Source organism: Syngnathus floridae, chromosome 17 (assembly GCF_059516105.1).
Source record: "Syngnathus floridae isolate MCC-2025c chromosome 17, RoL_Sflo_1.0, whole genome shotgun sequence".
NCBI lineage: Eukaryota > Metazoa > Chordata > Actinopteri > Syngnathiformes > Syngnathidae > Syngnathus > Syngnathus floridae.
The window spans coordinates 9464541-9485814 of NC_142429.1; the positions used below are offsets into that span (position 1 = coordinate 9464541).

Sequence of the window (21274 nt, forward strand, 5' to 3'; positions counted from 1 at the left end):
TGACAGCATCACTCTTCATCACTTCTATTTGTTTCCACTTCGGGAATCCAGATGTAAGTCTGGCGACAATTAATCACATCATGAGATAATTGGATGATGATGACTGTTTGTGGTAAGATTGATTTAGGAGTACATTATTTGAAAGATGGGGACCCAGCCCATATTTTTTTGGGATAGCTCTCGATGTTATGCGTGGACGCCGGAAGCTGAGACTTGGCTCGGAAACAATAGAGCATTGTCATTTTTTTGGACCGGAGCGCTTTCTGGGTCACAACAAAACAATTCAAAAAGACACTTAGTACACCCAAACCTTTGTTTTCGTCAACTCAATACTGCTGCTTGTTTGTTTTGAAACGTTTGGTGTCAGGTCACTCATGGCATCTTCTCATTACATTGATGGAATACTTATTGATTTAATAGCTTCCAATCAATTCAATCTATATCTTTCTCACCGTACTGTTTATTTTATGTAAATGGCATTTTTGGGAGGTAACCATGGTGGGGGAAAAATGCATTTTTTTAAACTGTGTGTCTGGAAATTTATCTGCAGTGGTTGGTGTCCTGTTCAAAATTGTGGTGGAGTTCACTTTTAGATGACTGCACCCTGTAATTCCAACTTCGCCTCAGATCTCACTGTTGTCAAAGAAACACGGAAAGTAAAAGGAGCGTGGCAACGTGAGTTCATTTTTGTGTATGAATGAATCTGCTCAACAAAATTTCTAAATGTAGTTTTTAGATTCTGATCTTTTATTTATATCAAATCATTTGCGTCCCTCAAGGTGGTTCTACTGCTATACTGACCCAAAAAAAAAAATCACTCACCTTGTCCCTATTTACATTTGTCCCAATTACTCATGTCACCATGCTTCTGTTTTCTGAAAGCAAAAAAGACACACAAAGCGTTGACTATGTGCTTGAGTCATAGAAGAAGCTGTGGAAGGGGGGGGGGGGGGGGGTCAAATGGAACATACTCGAATAGAAAAAAAAAAAAGAACATTCTGTAGTGGCTTTTGAATTGTGCATCGTCATGTGTGACGGCATTTAGAAATCAAATCGGTCATTTGCATCTCATCTGTGCATAAGTGAAATTTCAGCAATGGTTTAAAAAAAAAAAATACAAAGAAATATACATGAGTTGTAGCAAGTCTGCCAAGATCTATTTCGGTGTGAGCAAGCTTGTTGTAATGACATTCCAGTGTGAAAAGACTGTGAGGTCCAGGGCTGCTGTCAATAGTCCCTCTGTCTTGCTGTCACCTTAGAGACAACAGGAATGCTCAACCAATGCGGCCGGCCGGCAAGAAGCCCATCTTCACGTCGAGCCGTCAAAGGATGAAAACAAAGGCCGACTCAATCCAGGAAAAAAAGCATACAGGTGAGAATTTTGATTTATTTCTGGGATTCATTCATTCATTCAAGCAGGCAGACCGATATTATGTCCAAACCTTCTTCAACTTGAAAACGTCAGCTTTATTGATTTATTCATGGAGCCATCTTCTGGGTGTCCATGCGGGTTCCTAAGTATGGTGTCTTGTTTTAATCGTGCAATCTCAGCATCAGCACCGAGACCGCAAACACACTCACAGACAGTTGGGGAGAAAAAAAAAAATCAGGGTGGCCTGCCAGCTTTGTCACTCTGCCAAGAACGAGACATTCTTCTCCCAAGAAGCTCGTAATTCTCGGCTGCTCTTGAACACTTTTCCTAGACATTTCAAACCTACCCTCAACCCCATGCCATTCTACACTCTGAAAATTCCACCCACCCAATATCCAAACAGCTTCGGTTTTTCCACAGTGGCTCACGTTCACCCTGTTTAATGACATTTTGGGATGAGACACATTTAGGATTTCTTCTTGTTGCTATCGCTGCATTTTGGAGTATCGTACGACCTACACAAATCTATAAAGTGAAACTGTGTGTCATAGTATTTTGATTACATTGAGAAAAGTGTTTGAAGAAACTGGGGCAGCTTCAAGGGTGAGTCACAATGTTATGACTTGATTTGTTGAAGATATTCCCAACTTGCTATGGCAAAACTTTATTTCCTTCTACAGATTAATTCAACTTTGTACATTGGTAACATTCAGTGGTAGAAATACTTAATTACTGGGTTTCAAAACTGTTTTGTCTAATCCTGAAAAAAGAGATCAACATTAATTTTTTAAGAGTATTTTAGTTGATTTTTTTTAGATTTAGTACTTTTACCAATATGAATAGTTATTGTGAAATTTATATTGGGAATAACTACTGTCATTTTTGCTGACCTGATTTAAAAAAACAACATGTATGTTGTCTTTTGTTTGTACAAACATTGGTAAACAGCGCCGTCTAGCGGCACAATATTGACACAGCAAGCCAGACATGATTAAGATAAGAACCTCCGGCTGCTCATGACTCATTCGGGGCACACTCTTAACACACACAGATTTACCGTCATGTGTTTTGTGTCTCCCCTGACTCACCTCCGGTTATGAATGGGAGGTCATGAATGCACCAAGCAGTCTGGATTCTGGACGTCAACAAGACGCTTGGCAGCCAACATGAGAGGTAAGTCCATTTTAAGAACCAAAAAACAAGTTTGCATTTATAATATCAATCAAAATAGATATCTCTTGATGAACGATTATTTAAAAAGTATTTTATGAATATCATTTTTGGCAAACAAACTAAAACTGATAGGTTTGTTTGTTTATTGCAATTAAACTAGTTTGTATGCAGTTCAATTCGTAGCATATTTACCTTTATGGAAATTTATTTACAAATTAATTAGTTGCTTTTTATAACACAAAAACGACTGAAATCACAGTATGTTGCAATTACTTTTTGAGAAATGAACATAACAGGAGGGTTGAAGTAGTTTTTGTTATGACACTAATTTGCTTACTAGTACTACACATAGTTTCCTTTCACATATTTTTACATTAAAACGAGTGTTAGTGTTAAATGAAAAACATGATGAAACGTATTACATCCCCCCTAGAAACTGATCAAACTAAATTCTGGAGCTTAAATTAAAAAGCACGTGTCAATAACAAAATGAGATTTTAATCTAGTAAAACACAGTGCCATATAAAAACAAACGAGGTAGTGAGCTTGAACATTGGACTGAGACGAAGCAAAATAAAAGTCCCTTCCGTATGATTTTACAACTCTACTCTAACCTCATTTGTCATTTTAACAGTCAGTGATTCATACACCACACTTTTTTTTTTTTCGTGTTGATTTTCACATCCCCACACATGTTTTTATTTATACACCACTCAAGCCATCTAACACGTTCTGGTTCCAATTTACAATTACGTTGCAATAATACAATAGTGAACTCTTTCTGCAGCCACTAAGTCACTGTAATGTGAATATTTTATTTGCAGTAAGTACTCGTTTGAGATGTTTGGTGCAAATTACACAAGGACAATATTTCACTAGACTGTTTATTAGTGGCAGAGATTCCGGAGCAAGTAGGCGAGTCTCAGCCTGCCTGTTGGCTCACATCGGAGTTGTCAGATCTGAAACACGCATCTTAATTCTCCCGACTCCCCACAATGAGTCACAACAAGCCTCCCAATAGACTTATTTTTAACATTTAACTCACCAATGGACATATACTATTGGATAATTAAATAAGTGTAATCAGACAAAACATGCTATATATGTATCATTCTTACAATAAGAAGCTAAGTGGAATGAGACTAATGCTTTTCCAAATGATCTTCCTCAAAAATGTCATTCAGATTTATTTTATGATTTGATGCAGGCATCACAGGTTGGGCGGAGGTTACTCAGGAGGAAAACAGACCTTTGCCTTCATGGTCAGAGGAGCACTGCGAGGAACTCTGGGATCGTGTGGAAGGAGTGCGACACAAGCTGACCCGCATCCTCAACCCGGCCAAACTCACTCCATATCTGCGCCAGTGTAAAGTTATTGATGAACAGGATGAAGATGAGGTGCTCAACTCCATCCAGTACCCTCTGCGTATTTCCAAGGCTGGTGAGTTGAACCCCCTCCCCTCAAATCGTAAACATAAAATGAAATTAAATAGCTCACACAATTTTTTTTTCTTTCATGAATTGGCACAGGTCGTTTGCTGGACATTCTACGTGGCCAAGGTCCGCGAGGTCTTCAGGCCTTTATGGAGTCACTGGAGTTTTACCATCCAGAGCAATACACACAGCTGACTGGAGAGCAGCCAACACAGCGCTGCTCTCTTATTTTGGGTAAAAAAAAAAAAAAAATGCATATCTAAAGTCTTTTAATGTAACATAATGCAAACAAATGTTCTCACAGATGAAGAAGGTCCGGAGGGTTTGACTCAGTTCCTTCTGCTGGAAGTTCGGAAACTGAGAGTGCAGCTTCGAAACAGTCGCATGTGCGAACGCCGCTTATCCCAACGTTGTCGGGTAGCCGAAGATGACCGTAGCCGCGCTGAACGTAAAACTCAGGAGTTACGCCATGACAGACTCCAGCTCGAGAGGTTCCTGCATCATTTTTTTTTCTTCTCAGTGACCGTGTGCGTGCTTTTCAGTCAAAATGTAATACTTGACTTCATCCAGGTTACGTCAAGACTGGGAGTCGGCCAGTCGAGAGCTGGGCAAGCTAAAGGACAGACACCTGGAACAGTCTGTGAAGTACTCCAAGGCCCTCGAGGAGCAAGGCAAAGCCTCCATACGAGAGAAAGAACTTCTCAAGCAAGTGAGACTGTGGAATTTTCCATTCTACTACTCAAAGCGGAAACCACTCAATGTGGTTATTGATCGTTTCTGTGTTGTGTCGCCGTACAGGTTGAAGAGTTAAAGTCCAGGTTAACGGAAACAGAGCATCAAATCGCAAATCCAGAAGGACATCGAATTCAACCAAAGAAGAGCTTGTTGTCTAAAGGAGGACCTCGTTGCCCACCAGCGTTACCAGAAAAGCCATCCTACCGTATTGACGTTCCAAAACCACAAAACATGGGAAGTCAGATGAAGGATCCACTTCCTGATACTGGAGTCATCGTATGTTTGTGGTGCATCTTGCAGACATTTCAGATTCTTTTTTTTTGTTTCTAATGTTTGTTTCCTTCAGGCTTTGGTGGATATCCTGCGGCAGGATCGCAGGGAGGCTGCGGAGCAGAGACAGGAGCTCTGCAACTTCATCACGAGACTACAGGGGGAGATACAAAGCACCGAGGAGCACAGGGACAAGGTGAATATTTTCTTTCAGATCTTCATAAATGAACAGGTTGTTGGTGAGAGCTCTTGATATTTGCAGCTGCAATCGCAATGTGAGCAACTTCATCTGAAGGTGAGGACCCTCCAGCTGGACTGGGAGACGGAGCAGAAGAGGAGTATGTCCTACTTTAACCAGATCATGGAACTTGAGAAGGAGAGGGACCAGGTTAGGAATGATTCATCTCAACATCCCAACACTAGTATTGCAATTCACACCATCTTCTGTTTTCCTTCAGGCCTTGCGGAGTCGGGACAGCCTACAGTTAGAGTACACCGACTGTCTATTGGACAAGAATCGTTTGCGAAAACGCATCGCAGAGCTGCAAGCCAACATGGAGCAGCAGCAGCGGGAGTTGGAGCGAGAGAGCGAGAAGAGAAGGGAACAATTGGAGCAGAGCGCCTCCTGTTTGCACTGTGTAAGTCAACGCTTCATGAACCCAGATGATTGAAGGTACCCGGCACTGAGAGGTGTGTCAAAATTGAGTCGTAAATTGGAGGTAAATTAAAGTTATTGGTTGTCAAAATACTTAATTGAATCGTAACTGGACTAGAATATATAGTTACTGGAGAGATTATTGTTATTATTTAACCTGTATGGTCTGTTTGTGCCAGCGTGTTTGCTGTGTTCTTTGTGGGATGTTCCCAAGGGCACAGCAAAGTAAAAAAAAAAAATATTAATATAAAAAAAAAAGATTGTTAGGAATGCTTGAAGCGCTGCCAAGTATTATATAACACATAATTTCTTTGTACTGTGTTCTCCAGTCCCATCTGTCCCTGTGCAGCGAAGACCAGTGCTACGGACCCTGTTGCTCCGTCAACCTGGACTTGAGCCTTCCTGTTAATGGCACCCATCTTCAGTTACGAAAGGTCATCAAATATTTTGTTTTTGTTTGTGACTGTGAAAATATATTTTTCGATATGAGCGTTGAACTATAAAATGTCCCTTTTACACCTGACAAAGGTTTTAGTAGCAAACACATTAGGTTTGTTATGAACTATAATAAGGACACCATTATTTTAGGAGAACATGAAAACATTGTGGGCTCGTCCTCCTTAGCAATGTTTGACGTGTTAGTACATGCAAGAGAGCTGCTCGCTTAGTTTGAGGTCATAATTGGACTTTTTTTTCTTATCTACAACAGGCAACCTCCAGAGGGCAAGCCAATGACAATTCAGAGGGTTGGTTATTCTTTTTTTTTACTCACAAGGCCAAGTTTCTACCAATGGTTTACTTACTTGAATATCTTTTACGTTCATTTCCAGATTCTCATTCCAACTCTGAAGAGAATCCACTGTCACCGGTACGTATTAAATGGCTCACAGATTAGGGATAGACAGAAGGGAACTACAAATATCAACATCTGCATCCTCAGACAGAAGATGAGAAGGAGATAAATCGGCTCTCAACATTCCCATTTCCTCCTTGTAAGAACTCCATCAACCGAAGATTCAATACAGAGTCAGTTTTTTTGTTTATTTTTGTTGTCCCCATCATTCAACAACTGCTACAGGTGTTCAATAAATTCTCTTTGTTTGCATTTTGAAAAGGTTCGACTTGGATTCCTGGGGCAGTGATGAGAATGACAATATTACAGGTATTGTTAATGAGACGTCATTTGGATGAGCACTTATATCTTCAGCAAGCTTTGGAAATTGTGTTTCAGGTGAAAATGATGAACCCTCTCTTTGGGATTCCTGGAACTCCCTCCATTCTCATTTCTTCCCACCCGACCTGGTCAATCTACCTGCTGTTAACGCTCATCGACACAATCCTAGCAGTCCAAGGTAGTTGTCATTCTCCATAATAACAAACTTGATCAAATTCTCCCCCTTTTTGGTCAAAATGATTGTATGATGCGAGCTTGCCATTTTTTTTTTTTTTTTAGGATACCACCCATCTCTCCATCTTCAAGCCCTCCTATGACGCCAAAGCACGGGAAAGCCAGTCTGGCTGAAGACATTACCATCATTGGTGGAAACCAAACAGGAATCTTTGTCAGCCATGTTCGAGCTGGTTCAGTAGCAGAACAATGTGGGCTGAAGGAGGGAAGTGAGCTCCTGGAGGTACGAATGTGTCATCATGTTGCCGCTCGGGAAAATTTTCCATGATCATTGCAAGTATTTTCCAACATGATAAATTTTATTCACATTTTTCCTTATTCAGCTTGAGAATGTTCTTTTCGGTGGAGGAAATGTTCTGCTCAGCCAGTGCACGGCCGAAGTAGCGCATTTTTCTCTGCAATGGTGGACTAAACCGACCTCACTCAAACACCAGAGCAACCCAGAGGGTGAGTCACTTTGCACACAAAAAGAAAACCCATTGATGCAATAAATCTGCTGAGACTGAGCTTTCCCATTGCTTCTTGTCCTCAGCGTATGCCAAGCTGTGCTCTCAGCTTGCTTTGCCAACTTTCAAGGGCGCCGACTCGTTTTATGCACGGGTCAATCTCGATATCGGGGCTCTCGGAGATCCATCGGCTCTAGGTGTGTCCTGTGATGACATCATACATGTGACAGACACAAGGCACAATGGGAAATATCATTGGCGCTGTTCCCTGGTGGATCCTCGCACAGCCAACACTCTTCAGGCAGGAAACATGCCCAACTATAATAGGTGGGCCATGTACATATTTCATTTATTTAAAATTTCTTTTTTGTAGCTTTCCTTTAGTGCATCAGAAGAGCTGCATGCAATATTTTTTCTGGCTTTCATGTAGCTGAATAAAAAAAAGAAACATCTCAATATGATACAAAGCTTATTTTCTGATGTAGCTGAAAATAATGATGAATATAAAAAGCATAATTACACTGCACGCTTAATTATTTACATTATTTTCCATTTAAGGGCACAACAGCTGTTACTTGTCAAATTACGCAAAATGTCCGTGGGGCAAAAAGACTTCAAAAAGAAGGTGAGGATTAGTGATTTGCATATTTATATTGCAAGATTGATTTCTAATATTTATTCATTAATCGCCATATTCTGTAGTTCATGAAGAAATGCTTCGCTCGAGTCCGTCTGGTAAAGGCAGCGGACCCCAAATTCCGCGGGATAGGAGCAACACAACAGGTTCTTTACACACTGAACAAACGTAAGGGTCCGAAATGATAAATCCAAATCTCTTTTGAATCATTTTTTCTATGCATTTTCTCAAAACATATGTGTGTTTACACAGGCCATGAGGAGCATTTGATCCCTTACAGCCTAGTGCAACCGGTAAAGGTTGAATCCAAACGGCCCGTCATCTTCTCACCATCCATCCTGTCCCGTGGCCTCATAGAGAGAATGCTGCAGCCTGTCAAATCTGGATTACAATACGACACCTGTGCACCAGGTATGGGCAAAATATTAGAATTATAAGCACTGGCACTAAAGTGCACCTGATCTCCAAACTGCACTTCTACACACTAGTTTGCTTTATTTTTAAACTGCAGTATGGTCACCTATTTCTATCCTGTAATTTGTAGAGATGATCCTGGACTCTGAAAGAAGAGACAAGAAAATATTTTTGTTGGATTCCCAGGCTCCAGAGCCAGCTTTGGGCGTACGGCTAAAGTCCATCCAGGAGGTCATCACCCAGGTGATGCAAAACATTCTTTCTCGGATTGCCAACAACAATATTTATTGCATCACAGCTCACAGCTACTTTTACCTCTGTGTCTGTTGTAAAGAAAAAAAAAAAGTCAGAGTTGATTCAAATTCACATCTTTTATGCCCGTTTTAGGACAAACACTGTTTGTTGGAGCTCGGGTTGTCATGTGTTGAGGGTTTGCTGAGACAAGGCGTATATCCCATTGTCATCCACATCCTGCCAAAGAGCAAAAAACACAAGAAGCTCAGGTGAGAGTCCATTCATGATAAGGATACGTTATCCCTTATTTGAAATGTCATGTATGATCCACTAATATGCTTTGCCAACAGAAAGTTTTTTCCACGGTGTGGGAACGAAAGTGCGATGGAGGAGATGTGCCAGGCAGAACTGTTGCAGTTGGAGACTCTGCCTTTGCTCTACTGCACATTGGAGGCCAGCACATGGAGCTGCACAGAAGAGCTGCTCTCAGCTATACGCAATGCCATCATCAGTCAGCAGATGTCAGTAGCTTGGGTTGAGCTCGATAGGCTACAGTAATGTAGACCAGTGTTTCACAACTTTTAATAAGCCAAGGAGGCACATAATCAAATTTAGAAAAAAAAATCTCTGCAAATAACCAGACAGAAATGTTACCATGTTTTATTTACTTTACATCTACTAACAAAAGGTACATAGTTGCTACTTAGGACACAAATAGAGTTTGAGTTTTATTTGTATTTGACATTCTATGGCAGGAGAAGCCAAACAAATCACGCACACATAATTGATCTAATTGTTTGTGCGATGCTCAATTGCAAGATTTTCTCAAAATATTCAGATAGGTTTTTCCTGATCTTTTTAGAGGTTCAGCAGTGCTGCCTTTTTATGTGATCTTTTTAGAGGTTCAGCAGTGCTGCCTTTTTATGTATCTGCACATCAAATCTCTGTTCACCCCAAAAAGGTACTTAAGAATGGAAACACCTTCATGCTAATTAGGTACAGAAACATAAAACTAGTTATTTATTGACTAACATGCAATTTTCGTCCAGAAGCAAGTTATCAGTAGGAGTATGTTGAAATAAAAATAAAAACAGTTTTCTTATTTTTATTTTTTTTATTATTATTCTTATTTGTGCATTGCTTTCCTATTTTTATGTAATTAAAAATGTACACATTTCTTGAATTAAGGTGCCCCTGGACGTAAAATATCATTTAAAAATGAATTGTTTATTTTTTTCCTCCCTTAGTGTTGCCGTTGTTGTTTACCTCAATTTCACCATCTCCCTCTAGTGGACGCTATCAGCACGACAATCTCTCCTCCCCTCGGTGATCAACAACCAGCCAGTGAAATGTTATGCTGCTTGGCTAAACCTTCACAGTCCACACAGAAGCAAAATGGCCGATAGTAAACTAACAGATCTTACAGCGTCTGTCACTCACCTGGTGGTTATTATGTGTGTTCTGTTTACAGCCTGAGAACTACAGTCGTGCAAAAAAGGATACTAGCCTTCCTACAATTCACGTTTTGGTGATGTCATTTCTTATCCAACTTAGCCTTGAAAGCCTCGAAGAACTAGCTCGCTAAGCTAGCTTACCTAGCTAGCCCGTAGGTCTGCGAGCATATTTTGCACGGGACGCACTTTATTCCCATGTGATTCCCGAGGTAAGTCAACCTTTTGTCTAATATAAATATATTTTTACATCTTTTGTCGTTTATGTGGTCGTTGTTACCTCCGCGGTTACGCAGGTCAAAGGGATTTTTGGAGTCTGCTTCGACTGCGTTGTAACGCGGTACCCAAGTGTATCATAAACAGTTATTAATAAATGCCATGTTGTAATAATGGCGATCAAATCCCCTGAATAGTCATCTTTAAATGGATTTTTTGCTTGTATTTTGTGGCTGAATTTATTCTGTGTGTCAGTGAGGTCAAAATGGGTACACGGTTTGAGTAACGGGTTTATTGACTTGACGTGCTGACTGGATCTGTCGGGCGTAGATGACGGTCATGACCCCCTCGTTGCCCCCGGGCTCTTCCTGTCAATGCGTGCAGGCAGCGAGCAGTGGTGGCCCCGAGAATCCAACGTTACATTGGACAACAACGTGTTCATAGCGTGTGTTTATATATTTAAATATGTTATATATGATATGAATAATATTTATATATTTCTAATGTATTGGACGTAAGTGATCTGGACGTTGCTGGTTTGAATTTCCATTGCAGGATTCTTCATTTGCATGTGTGGTTCTCAAGGATTGCATTTTCAAGTTGAGAATAAAAATGTTTTCATTGCAAGACTTTTTTTTTTTTGCTTAATAATTCTTAGATATTCAATGATTTATTTTGCGGGTACTATGTTCTCTTCGCAGACAGGAGCATCTGGAAAGGGAAGCGCAGTTAATGGAAGACAAGAAAAAGAAGAAAGACGACAAAAAGAAAAAGGAAACTTCTCCGAAGGTCAATCGTTTTTCATTGCTCATCTTTTTGTGTTTCTTAACCTTAAACCATTTGCTCTTTTTTTTTTCTAGGTCCCAGAACTGAACGTCAAAGGTAAATAGAATTCTCCAAATGTTTCCACTCTGTCATAATGCCTCAATAGGTTTAATTTTTCTTCTGCAAATATGCTATTCATTCATCATTGCTTCTCATGAGCGCTGCCAATTGTGCTATCTACATAAGAAACCAATTTTCCAATCTAGCGGCTATAATCCAAACAACAACTTTGCAAGTTTATTACCTGTTGCGGAAAAGACAACATTGTTTTCAATAGAACAAGTTAGTCCGGTGGAAAGCAATCACAAAAGCTATCACGGTGAACATTGCCAAAGGCATTGTGCCCATTTATACTTTGACACTGACTTGAGCCAAAGTACTCTTTATTGTTCCAGTGCCAGAATCAACCAAGCCCTCCTGTTCCCAGCAACCCACCAGCCCTGCCTCAGTCTCCCCCAGCCCTGGCCCTGTTGACCCCTCCCCACCAAGTTCTAGTGCCCCTGTGCTTTCTGCACCAGTTCCTCCTGGTGGCGGGAACAATGCAAAACAGCGGACTGCTTTGGCCAACGGACAGCCCTCCTCCTCCTCTCTTTCTGCAAACCAAACTTCCCAGCAGCAGCGATACATGTCCCGAGAAGTTCCGCCGCGATTTCGCTGCCAGCAGGACCACAAAGTGCTACTGAAGAGAGGGCAGCCTCCTCTGTCCTCCATGCTGCTCGGGGGAGGTGGAGGAGATGAAAGCACTGGTGGGGTTGGGGTTGGCAGTGCCTGGGGTGCCACATCACCTCTTTCCTCAAAAGAAGCCGACAACTCCAATGCAAATACAGATACAGGTAATTTTTTTTTTTTAAATCCCCAAAATAAACAGTATCAATAAAATAATTGATGAGATGCTTAACCAATCAAATACGAACTTCTGCAAAATGTTTTTCTTCTAGATTTGGGTTCATCTTCTCCTTCACCACCCAACACGACATCCTCACCATGCGTCACTGCTCTCTCGACATCTTCATCTTCTACCAATGCAATTTATGCAAATTCCACATGGGGGGCAGGGTCCTTCAGCCTGTCCTCCTCTCAGGGTTGTGACAAGATCATCGTGGATGGGACTGATCTGGACAGCTGGCCCAGCATCCAGGGCACAGCTAAATTAAGTTCTGAAGGATCTGGAGCAGGGGGGCAGGAGCAAGACGGTAACCCTGGTAACAAAAACAGTAGTGCCTCGTGTCATGAGAAGAACCTCCAGCAGATAGGAGGAGCAGTTGAAGGAAGTGCAGGGAAAGTGGACAATCCCTCCCCACCTTTTTCTTCTCCTCTTTCCTCTTTTGCGTCACAAAATGAATGTGTTCAGACTGGCGGCGTCACGTGGAGCTCCTCCACATCCGGTCGGGCGGAGGCAGGATTGGGATCAGCAGCATTTTATAATTCCAAAGTCTCCCATCTGCTTCCTGGACCTCAAGAGAGTCCCGCAGATGGCAACAGCAATCTCCCCGGTGCCATTTTAAACCCCAACGTCAACCCTTCTGCCTGGCCAACCCTCGTGCAGGGGAAGACTTCATCGACTTCAGCTACTTCTCCACTTCCTGTCAGCGTCACCTCTCACGAGCACACAGAGACGGCAGAATTAAACACGAGTTCAGAACAACAACATCCCTCGGGAAACCCAGGTGAAGGAGCACAGCGAGTTGGACCAGGGCCAAATGGAGAAGATGATGACAAAAGAGAGTCTGATGCAGAAGAAGGGACTGTGAATAAGTCTGGTCCTTTGTCTTCCTCCTCTGCTGTCTCTTCCTCTTTAAAATCTCTGACTGCAGTGACCTCTGCTCCAAGAACAGGTGCTTCACAGGAAGATCAATGGGGTGGTGGAGAAACCGGGATCCATGAACAGGATACAAATTTAGGGGGATTGGGTAACCAGGGTGACAATACAGGGTGGGGAAGGAGCGACGTCGGCGCAAATATCGAAACGGTATCTCAGGGAGTGTGGAAAGACAGGAGCTCAGAAGTGGAGCGTGGAAACAAGGAGGAATGTAGAAGTTCAAATGACTTAGCAATAGCAAGTGCAACGGGAGCTTGTGGGAGCGGCAAGGCTGGAGCTTTGCCAGAACCGGCATCACCAAAGTTTGCAACAATGGAAAATGCTTGGGACAATCAAAAAGGGATCGAAAGTGTGGCACAACCGGTCACAAGGCCACAAGGCACCAGTAGTGAAGCTCCAGCTTCCTCGAGCGGAGATGTGACGGAAACTGTTGGAGAAGGGAGCGGTAACGGGCCAAAAACGGATGGAGGACGCGCGCCGTCCAACCAGACCTCCGATACTGAAGTGGCCTTACTCGGCATGCTCAACCGATCTGACCTGGATCCCAGGGTTCTGTCCAACACGGGTTGGGGCCAGACTCAGATTCGTCAGAACGTGGCCTGGGATCTCAACACCACTAATGCAGTTGCAAAGCAAACGGAAAAAACGCTCTCATCTTCCACATTGTCATCTGGAACAATGCACACCAGTAGTCGCAGTTCCGGGAACCTCTCCAGGGTCAATCCTGACAATGAGTCGGTCAGCGGCCACCCTGATAGTGTCAACTGTGACCTTGCTCCTGTGAGGGACTCATGGGATGGTGGCGCTTCACAAGTTAACTGTGGTTCTCACATGTCGGATGAGATTACACAGAAGCCGAGAATATCAGATATGGACGGCGGTCAAGGAAACGCCGCGATAAGTTGGGGTGATCCTCCACCTGATAACCAGGGCAAAGGATGGGGTGAAGAACACCACTGGGGGGACCATAGAGGAGGCAGTTGGAGGGAGAAAGGAGAACAGAGCAGCAGGTGGCCTGTAGGCTCAGAAGATAAAGGGCCAGGGGGGTGGAAGGGAACTGAAAGAGGCAAAGGTTGGGGTGACTGGGGCCAGAGTGACTCCAAACCTGGAGGTGGCTGGGGAGATGGACGAATCAGAGGTGTAAGCAGCTCTGATGATGGGTCCTCTTGGGGTAACCAGGATGAAAATGCATCTCAGCGGGGAGGATGGGGAGGGGGAGATGTGGTTAAAGCTTCACACGACTGGGGGGGTTCCAAGCACCACACGGCGGCACCGTCACCAAACAACCAAGTAGCCGCAATGAAAAGCCCAAATCAGCAGCACCAATCACAGGGACACCACGCACCAGGAGGAAGTCTACAAGGAGGTTGGGACAACCGACAGAATGTGGGAAGTGTGGGTCCACCACCCAAGAATCAGAACCAAAGTTCGGGCTGGGTATCTGGCCCGATTCCCCAAATTTCTGGGGATGACGCTGTGGAACCCAGCGGCTGGGATGAGCCCTCGCCTCCGTCCATGAGTCACAAAATGGAAATTGATGACGGGACTTCAGCCTGGGGAGATCCCACCAACTACAGTGGCAAAAATGTGAACTTGTGGGACAGAAATCGAGGCTCGTCTAGCGAAAGCCACGGTCAGCAGGGGTCAACGCTGCCGCCGCCCAGACGACAGCAGGGCTTGCAAAACAACTCGGCAAATGTTGCAGTCGGTAAGCATTACAACTCGACTTGTTATTGTCCATTGAATTGGAATATTCATTTTCATCAATCTGCAGGTCCAGGAATGTGGGGAGGGGGCACACAATCTGTTGTGAATGGGTCAGGTGCTTGGAACCAGACTTCAGATTCAGCGACAAGATGGGGTGACTCCGATGATCCGAAAATCTCCAGCTGGGGCAACATGTCGCCTAACCCTGGTAAAAGTAAGCAAAAGATGATCACATATTATCATTAGGAGTTGTCAGTCTTTTATAGCTAAATTAAATGTATTAACTGTTCATTTGGGTTGAAGGTACCAAGCCAATGGAGACCTGGGGTGCAAAGGGAGAAGGCTCCGTAGCGGCCTCCCGTCATCCGAGCTGGGAAGAAGAAGATGACAGCGGCGTAGGGATCTGGAATAGCGCCGGCTCCCAAGGAAGTAGTTCCTCCTATAACGCTGGAGGCTGGAGTCATGGCGGAAGGAGAGGGAACGTGAAGGTTAGTCAAATTTGAGCTTACAAGTCGATGTTTTCTCTTAATATTAGATTATATTAGAATATTGAGGTGTCAGTTATTATTTTGTTATGTTATATGACTGACAGTAATGTTCTTCCCAAAGGGTGGAAGTGGAGACAGCTGGCTAAATCCAATGTCACGGCAGTTTTCCAATATGGGTCCTCTGGTAATATTATTTTTTTCTTTCTTTGCTCATGCAAAAAAAAAAAAAAAGGTGTCGTGAAAGTATTGATCACCACCGTGTCCCTCTCTCAACTTGTTTTCATCATTGTTCATCCTCAGAGTGAAGACCCTGGCATCGATAAGAAGCTGGAAGGAGACAAGAGAGGGATGACCGACTACAACGGGGACATCCGGAGAGGAGGAAGAAGCGGAGGAGGTTATCGCACGTCCAATTCCAAAGACTTGGGTCCTGTTGACGTGGGCGCCTATGGTGAAAAAGTACGAATACCTGTTTCGTAAAGGTCATCTGCAGGGTCACCACGTCTTGGTCCTTTCATGAGATGATGTGATCATTCTTTGAATCCGTGGTGTAAAAGTCCAAATAATGAAATGAATGCATCACCATCATCATCTGTTTTGATTCTACAGATGGGTAGCCATGGAATGTATGTTGGCAGTGGTGGAGCGATGCATCAAGCCCGAGGGATACACCAACCTGGCTTGCATCCTATGAACCCATCTCCAGGGCTTCGAGCTCAAGTGCCTCATCCATTCCTATCTGCTCAGGTCCGGCATGGCTTGTTATGAGTGAAGGAATCATGGAAGATCTTTCAATTCAACTTTGTGTTTTCTCACGCTCTTGTTGCCTTCACCGTGATGTGCAGGTGCCGGGTTCTGTGCTGAAGCAGATGCCGTCTCCTGGTGCCAGTGTGGTTGGAGGAGTAGGAGGTGTCGGTTCTGTCGGTGGAGCCGGGGGTGTTGCTGGAGGAGTGTTCCCTCCTCAGCTTTCCCCACAACAATTAGCTGTGCTTAGCAACATCTACCCCCACGTGCAGCAGTTCCATCTGGTACACGACTACATTTTAAATTGAACTCGGAATTTTTTTGTATACCAACGGGTAGGAAACGATGGATGCTGTTTGTTTTCTTCTATGAAGCCTCCATATGCTATCTCACTTAATCTGCTTGTAAACCCACAGGCTTGTCAGCTCTTGCTACAACAACAGCAGCAACAACAACAGCAGCAGCTTCTGCAAAACCAGCGAAAGTTCCCTCAGCCCCAGCCGCTCCGACAGCAGCCAGATCCACAGCAGGTAAATGATTAGACGACATTTACCTCTTGCCTACTAACCGCAGTAACGATCACTTTTTTTCATCCAGCATTTCTCTGATTCTCAGCTCGCAAGGATCGTGGCAATTCTCCAGCAACAACGACATCAACACGGTGGAGTTGCAGCGGGGAGCTCCAAATTATCCCCCTCCCACCTCGGAGGAAGTCTTTCGAAACAGACGATGGTCGACTCGTATCCACCTCCCGGATCAGACCCGCATTCCAAAATGCAGGGGATGTACTCTGGTGAGCGCGACACGGAATTGAGAAGATGTGGATCAATTCCTACTAGTTTTCTTTATAGGTAAATATGCCGCTAAATATATATATTTTTTGTTTTCAGGATATCCACCAAGTGGTAACCTGTCCGGATTGGAACTCGGTAGTCCCATGATGGGGGGGATAAAGGACATTGGAGGGCAGCAGTCACGCTTCAAATGGATGATGGAGGGACATTCCCCAGCTCCATCTCCCCCTGACTCAACGCTTCTCAAAAATGGTAGGTCAACAGATGGTTTGTCACTGAATTTTTACCACCTCAATCTGGTTTTAGCTCATCCTCATTGACAGTGTATTTTAATGAACCATATTGAATGAAAAATATTCTGAATCAAAATGCTATCAAGCCACGGTATTATTTGCCTGTCTTTATTTCACATTTTTTAACTATTGCATGAAAGGTGAGTGGAGGCTCCAGTAAGGGACTCTTTTTGGGTTTTCTCTCTCAAGGCTCCTCAGAAAACTGGCAGCGTACCCCCGGGAGTAAAATGGGCAACAAGCCTTCCACATCCAGTTGGCCACCAGGTAAGTTTTAGATGGATAAAACGAGTGGCAACAGTAATTAATAAATCTTTTTCTTCTATGATAGAGTTCCAGCCGGGTGTCCCCTGGAACGGAATGCAAAATAGCGCCGACTCTGATCCCGACCCCTACATGACCTCCAGTAGTGTCCTCGGCTCCCCAGGACCCCCAACCCTCACCGATTCCGATCATCAGTTATTGCGAGATAACATAGGTACGGCGAGAAATGATTCGAGCAAAGCTACACGTGCGTACTGAAAGGAGAGAGTAGATTACAAGGTCTTAAAATGACAATCTTTCTCAAGTCTGGTTGGGAGGCTTTATCCCTCCCTAAACTGCCTAATAAAACGCTTTACACTCAAATCCACCATTCTCTCCGGAGAATGAGCGAGAGTTGAGGCCTGCTGCCTGTTTTTACCTTTCGCCGTTATAACTGCAGCACATCAATACTCTGATTTATTTTGAACAGGGCCAAATCCTGCCCTCAACACCTCACTGCCTTCACATGGTGCCTGGCCCTACAGTGCCTCAGATAACCCGCTCAGTAAAGCACACAGTACAGGTAATTTGAATATTTGTTCATAAATTTAGTTTTTGCTTATTGGTGTTGAGGTTATGCAATACAAATCTGACATCATATTTTCCACACCACCCCTTTTCTCCGCAGCAAAGTACTCGGAATACAAGTCCAGTTGGCCCCCGGATCCCATCGGACAAAGTAAGTGGTGGAAGGCCAATCGCAACAGCTCACAGCTGCCACGCCCCCCTCCCGGCTTAACCAATCAGAAGCAAGGAACGCCCTCTCCTTGGGGAAGTGTAGGCCCACGGACAGCCCGGGGCTGGGGTGGGGGTGGTGGTGTTAAGCAAGACTCAAGATTTGGGCCAGGTACTGTAATTTGACTCGAGCCTAGAAGCTAAGGTAAATTCGTTATTCATATATGTCGTGTTCACATATTTGCCTTTTTTTTTTTTTGTAGGCACAGCTTGGAGTGATGGTGTGGCATCAAGAGGCAGTTCCTGGTTGCTGTTGAGCAATCTGACACCACAAGTAAGGGGGATCAAAAACTATTTCATTCCAAAGACCAAAATGATGAATCCTTGTTGAGTCAGAACATGTTAAACCCCCGAGTCTTTCATTCATCTCCATTTTCAAACAAGACCAGACATCTTCTTGGATTGTGAAGTTAGACATATTGTTATGATTATGATCATCTTTGCGCACGTATTTCTCTCTTTGCACATACCTCAATCAGGTTCCTGTTCTTTTTTCCCCGTAGATCGATGGCTCCACGCTTAAGACGATCTGCATGCAGCATGGTCCCCTTCTGACCTTTCACCTTGGCCTTACCCAGGGCAACGCTCTCATTCGCTACAGCAGCCGTCATGAGGCAGCCAAGGCCCAGGGTGCATTACACATGTAAGTTGATCCAACACTAATGCAATCTGTCATCCCCCAAATATTTTTGTCTCGAACATAACGTAAATATTGAAAATTTGCTGGTTGCAGTAGCCAACAGCAGAATGTTTAAAAAAAAAAAAAATCCTGTTAGAAGCATGACAGTGGCAAATGAGTCATAATAGGGCATCATTTAAAGGTCTTGTCATTCAGAAAAGGATTCTAAAACGACTCGTATCTCCTTTCTTTCTAGGTGTGTACTGGGCAACACCACAATCCTGGCAGAGTTCCTGAGTGAGGAAGAAGTTGCTCACTATTTTGCACATTGCCAGGCCGCCGGCGCCGATGTGACCGGCACGGGAGGGGCAGCATCTGCCGGTACGCAGGCTTCACCCGGAACCAGCACCGCGGTGACCCAAAGCGACGCCAGCTCTCCAAGAAGCGACGGGGCAGTAGCGAGCAGCATCTCAGGTGGAGATGGAAGCGGCGGCGGGGTGGAAAGCGGCGCCGTAGGTCCGAGCGGCGTATTGTCCCCGAGTTCCGGTTGGCAGGGTCTCGACGGTACAAGTAGCTGTTCCGAAACCCCAGCCCAAGGACCCGGGTTGGGGATTTTCTCCCAGTGGAGCGCCAATGGAGCAGGAGGGGTGGGCAGTGTGGGTGGAGCAGAATCTGGGAGGTCCGGACTTTGGGGCGGCATGGCTGCAGGATACCACGGCGGCAGTCTGTGGGGGGCACCGCAAATGGAGGAGAGGCACCAAATGGACAGTCCCGCTGCTTTGCTGCCGGACGATTTGCTGGGCGGTGGAGCCGATTCGATCTGAATCTCACCCTGTCGTAGGTTCGGACACACTGATTCTGCATACACTGGGATAACGTGATGTATTTACGATAGCACATCAACACATTTACAGATATGCATATATTAATGTTCCACACACACATATACATTGTTTGCATATCAATGTGCTCACGCATAAAGAAAAAAAAGTGAGACATGCTTACACACATTCTTGTGGCCAGACTTAAGCTATTATATATATATAAATAAACGCAGGGACTGTTAGTTGTATACAGCCTTTTTTTCCACAGATGAAGATTTCAACTGCTTAGACTTGAAAACTGAATACGAATGGTAAGTCTGAAAGACTCGACTGTATTTGTGCTTAGTAACACGGAAGACTTTTGAATAGATTTACATTCACAACACCAAAATTCAGATGCACCTTTTGAAAGAAGGGCACCGTACACAGCATTACCTTTTCATTGGAGAAGAAAACTTCAAACCGATGTGAGAAGCGCGATTTGTTTTCACACACACGAAAAAAAAAAATTCAAACCCATGCAATCAGCAGAACTGCATCTTACTGCGTATGTCAAGTTTGTTTATATTTTTCCAGTTTATGGTAAGGCTTTAATTTTTTGGAATTGTGAACATATTGTTTTTTGTTTTCAAAATGCGGACCTCCTACTGTTTTACCTTGCGCACTCTTGTTATTATCTCTTGAATATGTTGGTTACTGTTGCAGTGATAAATGTTCAATTGAGGCTTTGTTGCATTTCTCCATGTGTGGATACAGTATCTACCACACTATGGACACGTGTGAGTGGGACTGAGACCAAGTACGTGGATTAAACCACCACTGTTCATTTGTGTGCGTGTGTGTGAGTGTGTGTGTGTGCATGTTACTGCCTGTCCGAAATGCAGGCAAGGCTGCTTACTATACAGAAGGTCTATACAAATTGTTTTGTGTGTTCGTTGTACTGCTGACTGTGTTAAGAATATTGGCACTAATGCTTTTTTTTTTTCACTTATTAGAAGTGGTTTTTAGTGGAGTTAGATTTTTCTTGTCCAAACTGCAATAATTCAAGATAAAACGTTTTAATGAGACAAACAGGTCAAGGCATATGCGTAGGGGGGGAGGAAAAAAAAAATGGAAATGCCAAATCTTATCAAACTGTGCGGAGGGGGTGGGTTGGGTTGTTTACAAATGCAGAGTTACCATATGTTTGTAATGTTCTGATGATGTGTATTTGTTTTAAATTAAGACAGGCTTTAACACTCCTGTTCAGTGTTTTTTTTTTTTCTGTTTCGAGATTTTACAAAGGAAAACATATTTAAACTAATGAGAACAATATTAATAAAGTATTGGCTTGTTTTAAATGTGCATTGTAGGTTCAATTTTATTTTTAATTCCTTTATATATTGCTTACATATATATTGACCTTGCAAATGACACCACAGTGACTCTGACGTTAATTCATTGATTAAGCAGGGGGGGGGGCAAATCTGATTTAACAACCTACGTCACCCGACTGTACTTAATCGAATAAAATATTCACACCCTTCTTAACTACATACTTTGGATAATTTATGCACACTAGAAACTATTTACCCGATTTGCATTCTTGAATAGTTGACTACGGAGAGTTCGTCAAGATTACGAATGACGATCGAGTGAAAAATTTGTAGTTTATGCATCAATTCGTGTATAAAGGGGTCAA

General features: G+C 43.5%; 2 protein-coding genes across 3 annotated transcripts; both read left to right on the forward strand.

Moving 5' to 3' along the window:
• The first annotated feature begins 1264 nt into the window (after positions 1-1264).
• On the forward strand, positions 1265-9886 carry LOC148384323 (caspase recruitment domain-containing protein 10). Its single transcript, XM_088358600.1, has 25 exons — positions 1265-1372; positions 2480-2545; positions 3753-3986; positions 4076-4213; positions 4284-4470; positions 4550-4688; positions 4778-4990; positions 5061-5180; positions 5247-5372; positions 5443-5622; positions 5969-6073; positions 6349-6385; positions 6470-6507; positions 6580-6665; positions 6755-6801; positions 6871-6991; positions 7093-7270; positions 7371-7494; positions 7580-7820; positions 8052-8118; positions 8196-8298; positions 8383-8541; positions 8675-8787; positions 8932-9047; positions 9129-9886. The coding sequence occupies exons 1-25, from the start codon at positions 1282-1284 to the stop codon at positions 9334-9336; spliced, it is 3237 nt and encodes a 1078-aa protein (XP_088214726.1). The 5' UTR covers positions 1265-1281; the 3' UTR covers positions 9337-9886.
• Positions 9887-10111: 225 nt separating this feature from the next.
• Positions 10112-20937, forward strand: tnrc6bb.1 (trinucleotide repeat containing adaptor 6Bb.1). 2 transcript variants are annotated; one of them, XM_088358593.1, is made up of 21 exons: positions 10112-10441; positions 11147-11234; positions 11306-11327; positions 11666-12103; positions 12209-14797; positions 14864-15010; positions 15100-15284; positions 15406-15468; positions 15585-15743; positions 15894-16031; positions 16130-16312; positions 16445-16558; positions 16626-16821; positions 16919-17074; positions 17305-17379; positions 17444-17590; positions 17846-17938; positions 18044-18262; positions 18354-18424; positions 18654-18793; positions 19026-20937. In XM_088358593.1, the coding sequence occupies exons 2-21, from the start codon at positions 11178-11180 to the stop codon at positions 19591-19593; spliced, it is 5760 nt and encodes a 1919-aa protein (XP_088214719.1). In that variant the 5' UTR covers positions 10112-10441; positions 11147-11177; the 3' UTR covers positions 19594-20937. The 2 variants fall into 2 exon arrangements, with proteins under 2 accessions (XP_088214719.1, XP_088214720.1); XM_088358594.1 differs by having other exon boundaries at positions 10113-10441; positions 16644-16821.
• The last annotated feature ends 337 nt before the right edge of the window (positions 20938-21274 follow it).

Excerpts from the sequence above, each read along its gene's own strand:
- LOC148384323 (XM_088358600.1), top strand. The coding sequence starts at position 1,282 with ATGCGGCCGGCCGGCAAGAAGCCCATCTTCACGTCGAGCCGTCAAAGG. Across the intron at positions 1,373-2,479 it reads CCAGGAAAAAAAGCATACAG|GTCATGAATGCACCAAGCAG; the intron begins GTGAGAATTTTG and ends TATGAATGGGAG. Across the intron at positions 6,992-7,092 it reads CACAATCCTAGCAGTCCAAG|GATACCACCCATCTCTCCAT; the intron begins GTAGTTGTCATT and ends TTTTTTTTTTAG.
- tnrc6bb.1 (XM_088358593.1), top strand. The coding sequence starts at position 11,178 with ATGGAAGACAAGAAAAAGAAGAAAGACGACAAAAAGAAAAAGGAAACT. Across the intron at positions 16,822-16,918 it reads AATGCAGGGGATGTACTCTG|GATATCCACCAAGTGGTAAC; the intron begins GTGAGCGCGACA and ends TTTTGTTTTCAG. Across the intron at positions 17,075-17,304 it reads CTCAACGCTTCTCAAAAATG|GCTCCTCAGAAAACTGGCAG; the intron begins GTAGGTCAACAG and ends TTCTCTCTCAAG.